This window comes from Melopsittacus undulatus, chromosome 3 (assembly GCF_012275295.1).
Source record: "Melopsittacus undulatus isolate bMelUnd1 chromosome 3, bMelUnd1.mat.Z, whole genome shotgun sequence".
In the NCBI taxonomy this organism is placed as follows: domain Eukaryota; kingdom Metazoa; phylum Chordata; class Aves; order Psittaciformes; family Psittaculidae; genus Melopsittacus; species Melopsittacus undulatus.
In genome coordinates, this window is record NC_047529.1 from 108,931,261 (window position 1) to 108,944,551 (window position 13,291).

Below are 13,291 nucleotides of genomic sequence, written 5' to 3' on the forward strand. Positions count from 1 at the left end.
TTAGACACTGTCCTCTAATCAGCAAGGTCCTGAGGGCTTCAAGAGGGATAACACCTTCTACAACTCTTTCTCCACCAAGTGCTGTCATGGCAAATAAATCAGATTATCTATAGTGACAAGAGAGGTGCACAGAGCATGCACCTCAATGCCATGAAAGGCAAGCAGAGAGGAGCTGTTAAGATGCAAAAACATGCAAGGTAGAAAAACCTGCAGCTTTGGCATCGGCATTTTCAGACATCCCTGTTGCAGTGGAAGACTCTTGCACCACCGAGTGCTGAGCCCACTGCTTGAAACTAAAAGCTCATAAAAACAGTGCTTCACTTTCCTTTAAGGAGATGTGTTTTGTGAACAAAGCTCATGAAAGAAAACAAGAAAGGCAATTACAAATTCACTATTCAAAGCATTAACACACAGAAACACAAAGGTCAGGGAAAATTATGACAGTAACACTTTGCACTCATAACTACTGCAGCTTCCCTCTGATGAGCTCAGAGCAGTTTGCTTTGCATGTGGTGACTCAGGCAGTGTTAGAATACACTGGGAAACTGAAGCAGGCAGAAGTTCTCCAAACCCCACCTGGGACCTCAAAGTAAACAAACTGGAGTGAGACCAGCAAAACACAGCTTCTCTTGATTTAGCAACAACTGTATGTGGCAGGGTAACAACTGGGCTAGGATCAGCTGTGGGAGAAATGCTGAGACATTTCAAAAAGAATAAGAGCACTATTCTCATCTAGAGGGATATAATATTAAGAGCTGCTGGACTAGCATTGTCAGAGCTTTTCATGTGGGGATCAGAGGCTTTAAGGCTGATCAACAGAGAATCTTGAGTACAGCTTGCCAAAGCTTTCTGATAGAGAACACAATGATTCCACCAAATTGATGTGACCTATGAAAATGTGCTTGTTTCAAGCTGTTCCCATGAAAAAGTAAGTTTGAGAAAGGAACATTTAATCTTTTTTCTCAAATTCTTCCTTGAACTCATAAAATAATCTCATTCTGAGTAGCCCTAAATCTATGCAGTGAAAATCTACCCACCAACTACCTCAGACACATTTCCAGACCACACCTTGATGAGACAAAAACCTATTTCCAGTGCTTCTTGAATACAGTGGTAGAGCAGAAATTGCTGTGTGCCTGGCAAGTCATAGAGAATATCATAAGGGTTGAAAAAATGACTTCAGAGTGCTTTTTGGACATTCATGATACAAAAGGACACATACAAATAATCTCCAAGATTAGAGAAAAAGTACAAGATGTCCCAGATACACAGTCACCTCCCAGCTCCAGTCCTCAAAGAGGACCCACCCACAAACTGGGCAAGACCTCCATGCAACAGCAGGGAGACAGCTCAGTTTGGGATTGCTCAGAGTCCCGCTAACACCTTCTGGTGACCCAGGGCACTGTACACACACTGTTTTGCAATCCAGTTCATTCAGGACCATGTGGTCCTAAACTAAGGCAACTTGGTTCTCCACATTGCTAATCTAGTTAATTGAATATTGGCTAATTGCAGGCTTTAACTCTCTGCCAAGCATGGCGTCAATGTCTGCTTGCTCTAGCTGCCTGAAGAGTCTGCAGCCACACAAAGCCACACCTCATCTGTGGAGGCAGAGAAACCAGTTGCTAGTGCCTTGCTATCTTCTGCAAGTCTGTATTTCATCTGCTATACCATTATAGAGCTGTTATTAAGTAATGGGAGGGGAAAAAAACCAAAGCAATGATCATTACCTCAGAACACCCTTTGCAAATGCAAAGTCTGGGAGCAGATAAACACAGGAGGGCAGGAAAAAAAAGGCAGAGATCCCTGGTTCTTACATAGGTTCCTCAAAATCAGGGTCAGCAGGCCAGTTTGCTAACACAATGTATGCAAATACACTTCTCATATACCTGAGGATTACATATGAGTCAAAAGCCCAAAGCTTTTTTTGCCCCAACTTTATCAGAATCTAGTGCAAATAATTTAAAAACATTAACCCACTTGCTATGGTTTGTATTCAATGCCCAGTCTCCTGAACGTCAACATGGGTATCTGTCTTGGTGGCAGACCTGGTGCCCCTCTAAAGGGGTGGGCAAAGTTCATTAGCTCCACCAGTGCTGCACCATGGACCACTGCTACAGAGCAACATGCAGTGCTAACTGCAGCCCTGCTTACCTGCTTTGCTGCTGTGAAGTGCAGCTGCAGGGATTACAGGCCCTGATGACTTGCTTTTAAGTGCTTCAGCAAGCTACTGTGCACAGTGAGGCAGCTGTGCAACATCAACACTGCACAAAAAATAAAACACTTTCTCACACCATCACATTAAAGCCAAGGCGAGAAACTTGAACTGAGCCCCAGCAATGCAGAAATCAGTTCTCAGACTTTAAAATCCCTCTGCTCCTTCAGAAAGAGGAGTTGCACTCCTCCCACAAGCCCCACTTTTCCCCTCAATACTGTCCATCTGCTGAGCAGAAAATCTGTCAGCACAGTTTGGGCTGCAGAGCTGAGGCTTCGGGACTACATTTCTGACTTGAAGGGCTCAGGAAGATTACAGGCAGAGAACACAACCTCAAAATATGTAAAGCAGGTATGTTCATGGTAATAGAGACAGACCACCATGGGGAGGAAGGATGAAGGGTAGGGTAGGCATGCTTAGAAGCCTGTGTTTTCCCACATTTTCCCATGTGGCAACCACCAAACCATGTTTAGGATATTGGACCTGCTAAGCCTTCTCAGTACCCACCATAGCACAGCACAGGTGAACAAGTGCTGGCCCTGACTGTGCTGTGGGAAAAGTGACACACAGAAGCAGAGCTGTTTCTTTAAGACTTACAAATGTCTGAAAAAGATCTTGCTTCACTCTTTTCTGAAAGGAAAAATGTGTGATCGTTTGCATGGAAAAATGGATGGAAAAGGATGGAAGAATGTTAGCAGATGAAAAGGTATGTTCAGGCTGCTGAACATGCATGCAATGAAGGTGATGGAGGCTTGAACTGGTGATAGAGAAGGGAGGAATTAGGCCTGCAACTTGTTCTACCTACTGTCAGCTTTGAAGAGGTCCTGAAATATACTTTCAGCTTCCATCACTCCCTGATAAGAGCTTGACAAAGCACATTCCATGAGCTGGAGAATACCCAGACTTACAGGCAGATAATAACCTGTCTCAGGCACACGGCAATGTAACAGCTTCCTCCTCACTCTCCTGTACTAGAGGGTGTCCTGACAAAAACAAAGACAAGAGGCAGTGAGGAAGGATCCCACTTCCTTGTTGACAACTTTCCATTCAAATCCTCAAAGCTCCAGAAATGAGCTGTCTGAGCACTATAGAAAAGAAAAATAGGCATAGGCTGGTGGATTTTTTTAAAATAAGATAAAAATAAAATTACAAGATCTTTGTTTAAAGAGTGCAATAAATTCATGGAGAACTTTGCAGTGGTAGAGGGTTATATTTCGTTTTTCACCTTCATTATCTTAAAGAAACCCTTGTGCTTACAGTGGAGAAAAGGTTTTGTACAGCTACTTTAAATTTAACTTGTGTGAAAAGGACAGGGGGTTTTGGGTTGGTTTGTTCTGTTTATGTAGCTGTTCTTGAAATAAAATAGTTTAGAATGCAATTTACTTCCTTTTTTTCTTCATTGAACCTGCTGGGGGAAGGGTGGGAATAGCAGGAATTAGATAGAGGACTGAGTCTGACACTGCTGAAATAGGGCAGCCACTGTGCCCAGCCTGTGGATGCTTTGAGATACAGCTCCTCTTCTGAATCGCATTATCCCTATCAGTCTTGGGTAGAAAATGATTTCCAGTCACTAGCCCACAGCAGACAATAGTAACAAATGAAAAACAGCCAAGCCACTGTTTACACTCAATGCCAGAAATGAAACATGGGGGAATCCTGAAGGTATTGGTGAGAGAACTGAGGAGGAATGGCATTGCCCCTGCCCACTGCAAGGTGGTGGCAGCACAGGGGGGAACAGCTCATTTAGCAGACAGCTTTTTCTCATCAATCTGGTAGCTGTGTGCTGAGCCTTTTGTCTGAAGTGGAGTTTGCTCATGAAAAGAAGCAAACAACAAGTGTATTGAAATGCCATAAATCCTGTGTTGGCAGAGCTCAAAGCAATTTGAGCATCCATGCAACCTTAGGCCTTGTGGCTGCACCTAGAGATAGGCAAGTAATCAAAACAACATAGCTAGAAGAGACCATGTGAGTGCAAAGAAAAGGGGAGAATTTAGGGGCAGGGAGAAAACCTACATGTGGAACCAGTGCTGGCTAGAGTTGACTGCTAAGCAGTCGCTGAGTAAGCTGCTTGTCAAGGCCTGCAAAGTAGATCCCACAGATCCTCACCAAAAGCACGGGTCAGCAGCTCAATGGGGTGCTGTGTTTTGTAGTGTATATATGCCTTCTCAGATCCTCTCTGTGCTCTGGCTGCAACAGTATGTTTTTCTCCATGTCTTCTTGATGGTCTTGCCCAGCTACACTGCAGGCTTGCCCAGGCTGGAGATCCTTTCTGCAGTGTTTTCCTCAGAACAAGGGAAATTCAGCAGCATGCACTTTGCTTCTGCCATGCGTTTTTCTGTAAGAAACTCCAGGCATTAGGGCACAGATAAGAAAGCATTTTAGTAAACTACCCAAGTAGGGTTATCCCTTTTTCTGCAGATGGGGACACAGAGACACAGAAGTTGGAAACACAAGCTTTCAGCCTTGACAGTCACTAGTTTCCCATCACTCAGTCCTGAAATAATTTGGATACCACTGTGATAGCTTCAGCTGCTAAGGAAACAAAATCTCTTTCCATATACTTTACTCATGCTGTGTCATTAAATTTTTCATCTGAGTGAGAGCGATTATGTTGGCAGTTTCACCATTATATTAAAGAAAAGCAGGACCTCACCATCTTTCTTGAACATAAGAGTCCATCATCTAGCTAACAGCATTTTCCAGGACTCTAGAGAAGCTTCTTAGAAGACATGCTGCTTCTCAAAAAATATAAGAGGGCTACAAGGTGAGCTTCCCAAAGGAAACAGCTTTGTGCTTTGCCCTGTGGTGTCAAGTGCTGCTATGTATCAATGTGGATACTTCTTAATGTCAAATGCTGAAAGACAGTAGAGGTTTGCATTGTTTGTACCTAGGAGTAGTAATATAAGTGTCCAAACTAAGAAGTGCCCTTGAAACCTGGATCTAAGGGCAAGCTTAATATGGTGACAGGCTCTGCTGGAGGCTCAGGCAAGGTCATTTTTTGCTCTACAGTTGTCAAAGATCTTTGGGTCTGGAGAGCAAACATTGACTATAAAGTTGCAATAAACCCTAGTATTGATGGATGCTGGCTGCTAATATTGTTTGTTTGGGGTTTTTTGGGGTTTTTTTTGTTTAAAACCATTGGAGCCACAGAAACCCATGAGATGACAGTTTAGGTCTTATCTCATTCTTATCAGTACTAATAGCAAACCTGAAATTGATTTTAAATGTCAAGGAAAAACCTTCAGCAGACTAAGAGATGGAATAAAGCTTCTTTATGTAGCCTGTTGTCTGTGCATTTTTTTTAAGATGCAATAAAAGCTTTCTCTGGAAATGCAGTCTTCAATAAAAATACACATTCTCTCCAAATGCATACTTTGGTTGTGATCTTTTATTTTCTACAGAACAGCTAAAAAAGTTCAAACCAATTTTCAGCTAAGCAGCAGCAGAGATGTTCGGAAACATTTGACAAAGGCATGCAAACATCTGAAATAAAAAAGGCTCTCATTTTTATGTCAAATGCTTGCCTTGTTAAGTTTCCACTAAATATATATATATTAGGTAATATGCCTAGTGCTTTTGTAACAAGTTTTAAGTTCTAGCAATTTCTCAGGGAAGCTACAGCTTCCAAGAGGAAGTTCTCAGGCATTTTATTTCCTAAAGCAAAGGAATGGCCCACTGGGATCTCACTGGTCCCACTGGCCCCCAAAGAACCAATAGTCACGTTCAAAGGAGCACATGCTGAGGCTTGACTGATGGATTACAAAGGCCTGGGGACAGGTCCAGGCAGTGCAGACAGAGATGGAGTACTACAGCATTTTTGTCTTAGCTACGTTTTCCCCACCTCCACAAGATACAACAGACTGGGACAGACAGAATGCAGGCAGTACTTCCTAAACCTCTCCCAGCAGATGGGTATTTTCACAGACAACAACAGCTATCAACAGATTCAGTGTTCACTTGACTCTGAGATGCAGAAGCCACAGCTGAGGAGAGGTCATGCCAGAGGTCAGCCTTACCTAGCTGAGCAATGAAGGCTTCCAGCGCTTAAGTCCTTGGGTTCTTTGAATTCAGGTTCTCTCTCACTGCTTCTACCAGAGACACCAGCACTGGGTGTAAGGCATCTCTGAGCTGGGAGGTCATCCAAGCCAGCGCTTCCAGCACCTGCTGCTTCACTTTCTCGTTGCAGTCCTGAATCCTCAGGACAAAAGCACCAAAAATCTGTTAAGAAAACAAACAACACGAGAGCTGGATGAAAATGTCTTTGTTTCAAGAAGGGATGTGGGAACAAGTACCCAGCAATGTAAAAGATGAGTGGAATCCTTTCGGTCTGCTCAGTGCTTGCCAGAACAATTTCACTCCTTTCCTGTACTCGCTGTAGTGGTTGCACAGCCCCATGCTGCTTAAAAAGATTTCTGTATTTTATGAAGAGGTTTGCATGGGGACAGGATAGATCATGTGCTGATTCTCTTTACCTACTATAAATCTTTCAATTAATCCTATCTTAATAATGCAAAGTAGTATTTTTGGTATAGAGGTATGAAATCATGATGTCTCTTTTTTCATAGACCATTCTCGAGTACTGAGGGTAGTTCTGATTTTGCCAGAACTGGGACTGGAGGACATCCAAGTGTTGTCTGATCATAGGATCATAGAATAGTTAGGGTTGGAAAGGACCTAGAGGTTGGAAAGGACAAGATCATCTAGTTCCAACCCCCCTGCCATGGGCAGGGACACCTCACACTAAACCATATCACCCAAGGCTTCATCCAACCTGGCCTTGAACATTGCCAGGGATGGAGCATTCACAACCTCCCTGGGTAACCCATTCCAGTACGTCACCACCCTAACAGTAAAGAATTTCTTCCTTGTATCCAATCTAAACCTCTGCTGTTTAAGTTTCAACCCGTTACCCCTTGTCCTATCACTACAGTCCCTAATGAATAGTCCCTCCCCAGCATCCCTGTAGGCCCCCTTCAGATACTGGAAGGCTGCTATGAGGTCTCCATGCAGCCTTCTCTTCTCCAGGCTGAACAGCCCCAACTTTCTCAGCCTGTCTTCATACGGGAAGTGCTCCAGTCCCCTCATCATCCTTGTGGCCTCCTCTGGACTTGATCCAACACTTCCATGTCCTTTACATGTTGATGACACCAGAACTGCACACAATACTCCAAGTGAGGTCTCCCTAATTGCATTCAGATATTCTAGCTGCAAGTCAACAGTAAAGGAGTAATTCCTTTATTACGGGGCATGCCTATTATCTGGAAAAACTAACACTGAACTAAGGGACCAGGGGGTATTATCCCCTTTTCTACGTCAGCAAAACTATTTGCTAAATTCTCATCTCTCCTATCATAACAAACCCACAGATGGCAAAGGGACAGCAACAGTGTCACTGAGGATTTCAGCTTAAAAGTACTGGCTGACACCAGCTGCACCAGACACTGCATTTTCTCTTGCAGAGCTTTTACCGCCTATGACAATGCAAGGCGGGGAGCATGGAGAGGCCAGTCGGCATGGCCTACCCCAGGTGCAGTTTGCAATATTGACATACGCAGACAGAGTAGGGGAAAAGATTTGTAATCAATAAACCTAGCATGTGTGGTTTGAACTACATGACTCGCACAAAGGAAACCTCAGTTCATTACTCAGCATTCAATTTAGGTTTGTGCTGTCAGAGAAGAGAGAGTTCTGATCCTGCATAGCCTGGCTCCTTTTTAAGTGTCTTCCTCTGTAAATGGAATAGTCACAAGGACTTGATATCACACAGTTTCACTATTTCTCCCCATGCAAAAATAGCTAATGTTCATTAATGTATTTCAGATCTCCAAGGGTTTGGTTCAGAAACTGCTGCAAGGGAAGCTTTTTCTCCTTCAAGTGTAGGAGGAAGGAGTGGGAACATTTCTCATTTCATGCAAAATGCCTTATTTTTCTCTCATCTTTGTGCCATTAAAGAGTGTGCAGGGAGATGAAAGGTATGAGCACGAGGTAGAGGGATGTTTTCTTCTCCTGATGTGCTTTTCCAGGGCCTCAAGGTGCCCCTCTAGCTCCTACCATTCATAACTCAATGCTGGAGTCATTTTCACTGTATCACCAGAGCACATTTCCCAGTGACTGGGCTCTGGGGAAGCCATCTGAGCACATCAAGGAATGGAAAAGAGTTACAGGAAGGTTTTCAAATGAACTTCCACAGTGCCACCCGCGTGGGTCAGCATTCCTATGGTCATCTTAGGACAGTCATGCCCATTACCTACCTGGAGGTTTAAGGATCTTCTCTTCACCTCTGCTGCCTAATCTTAGCCTTAAGAAAATGGAAGATAAAAGAATATATGAGGAGGCAGAAAGAAACATGGGGGGTAGCATTAAGGGAGGCAAACTTTCTAAATGTGGTCATGCTGAGAAAGTAGGAAATGCAGCCCATAAAACCAACAACATACAAAGCTGACTAACCACCATTAAACTTTCTGTTGCTGAAGTCACACAGAGCTCATTGAGCACCAGCTGAAACACACAGGAGTCACTCTTCACTTTGGGCCTTAACTGTCCAATTCTGCTCTCTCTCCTTTTGGAGCTCAGTGCCTCTTTCTAGTTCAGGCATCCTTTCTGAGATGTTAAGCTAGTCGTAAATCTGTATTCAGGGCAACTACCTCTCTGCAGCTGCAGAAGCCTAACTTTGCCTGGTCATGCCTTAAACTTGATGAAAGCATCTTATTACACATGGCAATACCACTGCTGTTTCCTGGGAATACAATTACACCTCCCTGTTCTTTCAAGAAGGAAAAAGGAGTTTCAACTCATAGGCAAGTGTACTCAGATTGCACTTCTAAAGCTGTGCTGAAGCTTTTAAATTGAAATTGTATTTCTATGACTCCTTATTTAGTGTTATAACAAGGATAAAGTGGACAGGTAGATATCCTGAGGCATATCCAAGCAACTATCTTTCCACTACTTACAGCCCTATAACTGTTCTCTAGCACCTTGTCCACTTTGATCTTAAAATCATATTGAAATATTAAACCTCTACAGGATTATACACCTCTAAGCCAAGATTTATCTGGGCTCTCATTTCACAGTGAAGGCCCAGACACAGAGAAAGTTACAACAGACATTTGCAGAAGCAGCATCTGACTCTGCAGATAGCCGTACAATAATCAATATCAGTCCTGGCATATTCCTACAGGTACAGATATTGGCAAAGATGACACACAAACCCAGATGCTGTATTCAGAGCCATGCAATACAGTTCCCAAATGTCATCACAAAGATTACAGAATGAATCAATATCAGAGTCCAGCAGAGGACCTTATTTTAAGGTCCTCTTAAGTCCTGCCTCTTCCTCCCCCCCTGCTCTCGGACTGTAAGATGTTGGTTTGGACGTTGTGCTGGATCATCTTAGATATGTGAAATGGTGAACACACAAAAGTTTGCAGAAATATGTTGGAGAGCTGACTGCAAAACAACCTCATGAGACAAGAAGTGTGAGGTGAATGGCGTATTGGAGAAGCAGGCACCTTGGCTTACCTTATCTCCAGAGCCTTCTGAAAAAACAGGTGATGAGAGCTTGGGAGACACTGCAGTGCTGTGAGGAGCCTCATCCAATGGTCTTGCTGACTTTGGGATAGGGGGAATCAAAGGCATTCCCAGTGACATCTTCTCATTCCCACCACTGCAATACCAGGATCGCTGGGAAGCCTGGAGATAGGAGAACATGGTGCTCAGCATGAGCATCCAGTCTTCCCCACTGATGCCACAACAAGTGGCTGAGCCATGCTCTTATCGAGGACTTGTCAGGAAAAGAAAAGTCAAACCCATGGAGCAGCTTGGCCTACAATGGGCAACAGGAAGGGAAATGCTGAAGAACAGGCTGTGTCCCACACTGTTGCCAGCTATCTCCCCTCACTCACCTCTTTGACAGTGGCTGCATTCCCACCTGGCATCCACCTGCTTGGCATAAGGATGTTCTGAGTGCCGCTGCCTCCATCAGCCTTTTGTATTACATGGGAATGGATTTAGATCACTGTCCTCTCAGTGTCCCTAAAGCGCCTACCAGCCACGTGCCCACAGCCATTTTGCACGTTGCCAACTTGTGCTTTTCTCAATCCCATAAGTTTTTCTGTGTTTGCCCTTCCTACAGTTCCCCCCCAGCCTTTCGGCCAAGATGCTTACGTCCTCTCTGCATGCTCAGTGCTATCCAGCTCCCACAGAATTCGTCATCTCAGGCTGACTGTCACTTATTAAGTTCAGCACATCTCCCTGACCTGCAGGTCCGTGTAATGTGTATCCACCTGCTGAAACTACTTCAGGCTCCCCATGCCATGGCTAGGAAGGGGGATGAAGCGAGCCAGGGCAGATGCACACTCTTCCTCAGAACACCTTTCTTGTCAGCACAGCTAAAAAGCCAAATCAGGATCTGCTCAAACTCCGGTGAAGCCCACAGAGTTAATGGCAGGGATGCATTTGGCTCTGGATCTGCAAAGCCGAAATCAACTACTCTAGCCTTTTCTTGGTTATCCTGTGTACACAAGCTGTTACTTGTCTGCATTCTCCTGCCCACCACTGCAAAACCAAAACAACTGCAGCTTCTGCACCTCCTGCAAAGGCAGTCGAGGCGATGGGGTCTGGACTGCATTCCCCATGGCCACAATCACCAGCTCCCATTGCTCACCCCTGGGCACACCCACAGCAGAGGCTGAAGCTGTGCAGAAGTCACACAACTCTAGAAATTGTACTAGAAATAAGTGAGCAGAAGGACATGGCTGGACAACTCAAAACCTGAGGCAATCTAGACTTGAGTCTGCAGGACTGCCTGCTCCAGCAAACATCTTTTCCCATCTAACCTTGACAAAGCTGAGTTCAAAAACCTCCAAGACACTGGTGTGCTCGCAGCAGTCACCACAGCGCCAAAGATGGTTCACAGATATGTGTATTTTGCTAACTGGACAAGAATATGATTGACCCCGTTAGACACATTTAGTTGCTCCAACACGTCGATGGTGTTTTCTAACTCATAAAACACAGCAGGAGGCACTAGAGAGCACAGCAATGATTTAAAGATCTCTTGCATGGATACACACTGAGGACATGAAGTCTACAGTCGGCACGCTGCAAAGACAGCCTGAAGCTCAATGTCCACTTGAGCTCTCCCTTGGCTCAGCTGCTTCCCTGGGCAAGCACCACAGAGTAAGAAAATCTGAGCTCTGCCTACAGGAAATAAACTGAAGGTCTGTGACACACAATTTGGCTTGGTGCCCTTACTTTATAGGCTTTTGGCATTGACATCGGCTCCTTCTTCTTTCCATCACTGTCACCCCTTTCTGCTCCTGGGCTCCCCTGCTTCTGCTCTCTGTCCCTCATCCTCCTGGGCTCTGAGGAAGGAAGGCGCTTCTGGATGGGAGGCAGAGGCTTGGAGGCTAGCAGGAGCCTCTGGGAAGGTGACCTGGAAAATACTGACTTCAGGGTTCCCTCTTTACGGTCACTGCAGTCAGTCAGGCCTGCAAAGCAAAGATGCAAAGCATAACAGAATCAGCACTGTAAAGCTAAAGCACTGTTTCATTGGACAGACCTCTTGGAAACTGCATAGGGAAACTTGCCCATGCTGGCAGTCACTTGAAGCACGCCAGTGGACACTGCTTACCCACTTCCACAGAGCCACCAGAGGAACACCAGTGTGCTCCGGGCTCCCATCAGACAACAGGGAGCCCACGGGCCTGTGCTTACCCAGAATAAGTCACCTGCACACACACCCACCTGCTCCTCTCCCTGCCCCACAGGTGTATACCCTTGCCACAACAGGAACGCTATGCAAGGGACTGGGAGCAGGGCAGGTTATTGTAGAGGGGTATGTGCAGGGACAGTTGTTCATTGGGAATGTGCCCTACCTCTCTAGGCTGAGAAAAGACCCTTTCTTCCCACAAGAGAGCCAGCAGGTTCCTGCCTTACCTCTCTGTGAGCCTAACAGACCCTCAGACATCCTACCTGTTTGCAGGTTCTTCTTGATGCAAACAGTTTCCCGAGCAGTGCTCCTCGCCTTATTGTCTTGGGGGTCCCGCTCAAGGTTTGGTGAGAAAGTTGGGAAAGATCATCTTCACCCACAGCCTTGCTGACGCAGCCACGCAGGGAAGAGACATCTGTTGGCTCTGGAGATTCCCCAGCATCATCCCTATGCCGTGAACTCATCTGCTTCTTCATCAGGGGTGTTAGCTACTGAAAAGAAGCTGTAGGTCAGGAAAAAGGGAAGACGTGACTTCAGACCTTTACAACAAACCTATCTAGTGAGAGAGGCATTCAAGGGGAGTTCTTTCCTCTCAAAGGTTGACAACCCACAGTGGTGTCTAGAATTTGACAGTATCTAGTACGGACATGAGCTGCAAAGCTACTTCGCAAGTCCTTCATTTCTGTAATTCCCACTCAAGTTTGGGCTGGGTCTTGTTTGGGGTTTATTTTGTCTTCAGAACAAAGGAAGTAACAGGACACAAACAAGAACCAGGAGTTATAACTAAAAGAAGATCTGCATTCTGCACTAGATATGCTAAACATTCAGTGGGATTATTTGATGACTGTATCTGTAAGGATGCAGATTGTCATTCCAAACATTCTCCTTTGCCCTGCTTTGCTGCTACAGGGGTTTATTCCCTGCTTTCCTTAGTGCAGAGACACTCAAAGCCAACATAAACATGGCTTGCCTCAAAGGATTTCTGGTTTTAGCTGTTCCTGAAAATGAAAAATTATTCACAGCATGTTTCCCTGCCCCTTATTGTGGCCAACATCTTTCCCATTAACCAGTCTCTAAGTCTGGGCTCTCACTTGTACAGCATGAAGAATACCTGCTGCACTTGCCAGTATCTCCAGGGTCCCCTGATCACTGTTTTGAATGCAGCTTTTGTACATGCTCTGCCTCCCTGAGCCGAGAGCACTGCTGCTGTGGGCAAGCATCCTCCAGGCAGAGGCTGCAGGAACAGGACTCCAACAAGCCCTGGTTGAAGGAGTCTCCAGCTTGCTGCAGCCCTTCACCCGCTGCAAATCATCTTGTGCTGCCAGGGGCAGGGGGGATGGATTCTTTGCACATGAAGATCTACTCAA

General features: G+C 45.2%; 1 protein-coding gene across 1 annotated transcript in view; it reads right to left on the reverse strand.

Moving 5' to 3' along the window:
* The window catches only part of TOGARAM2 (TOG array regulator of axonemal microtubules 2), a 35,965-nt gene extending 23,783 nt beyond the window's left edge, over positions 1-12,182 (reverse strand). The window contains 4 exon segments of the mRNA XM_034060782.1: positions 9,734-9,781; positions 9,783-9,904; positions 11,468-11,703; positions 12,152-12,182. Coding sequence (XP_033916673.1) covers positions 9,734-9,781; positions 9,783-9,904; positions 11,468-11,703; positions 12,152-12,182 — 437 coding nt within the window.
* Positions 12,183-13,291: the final 1,109 nt, after the last annotated feature.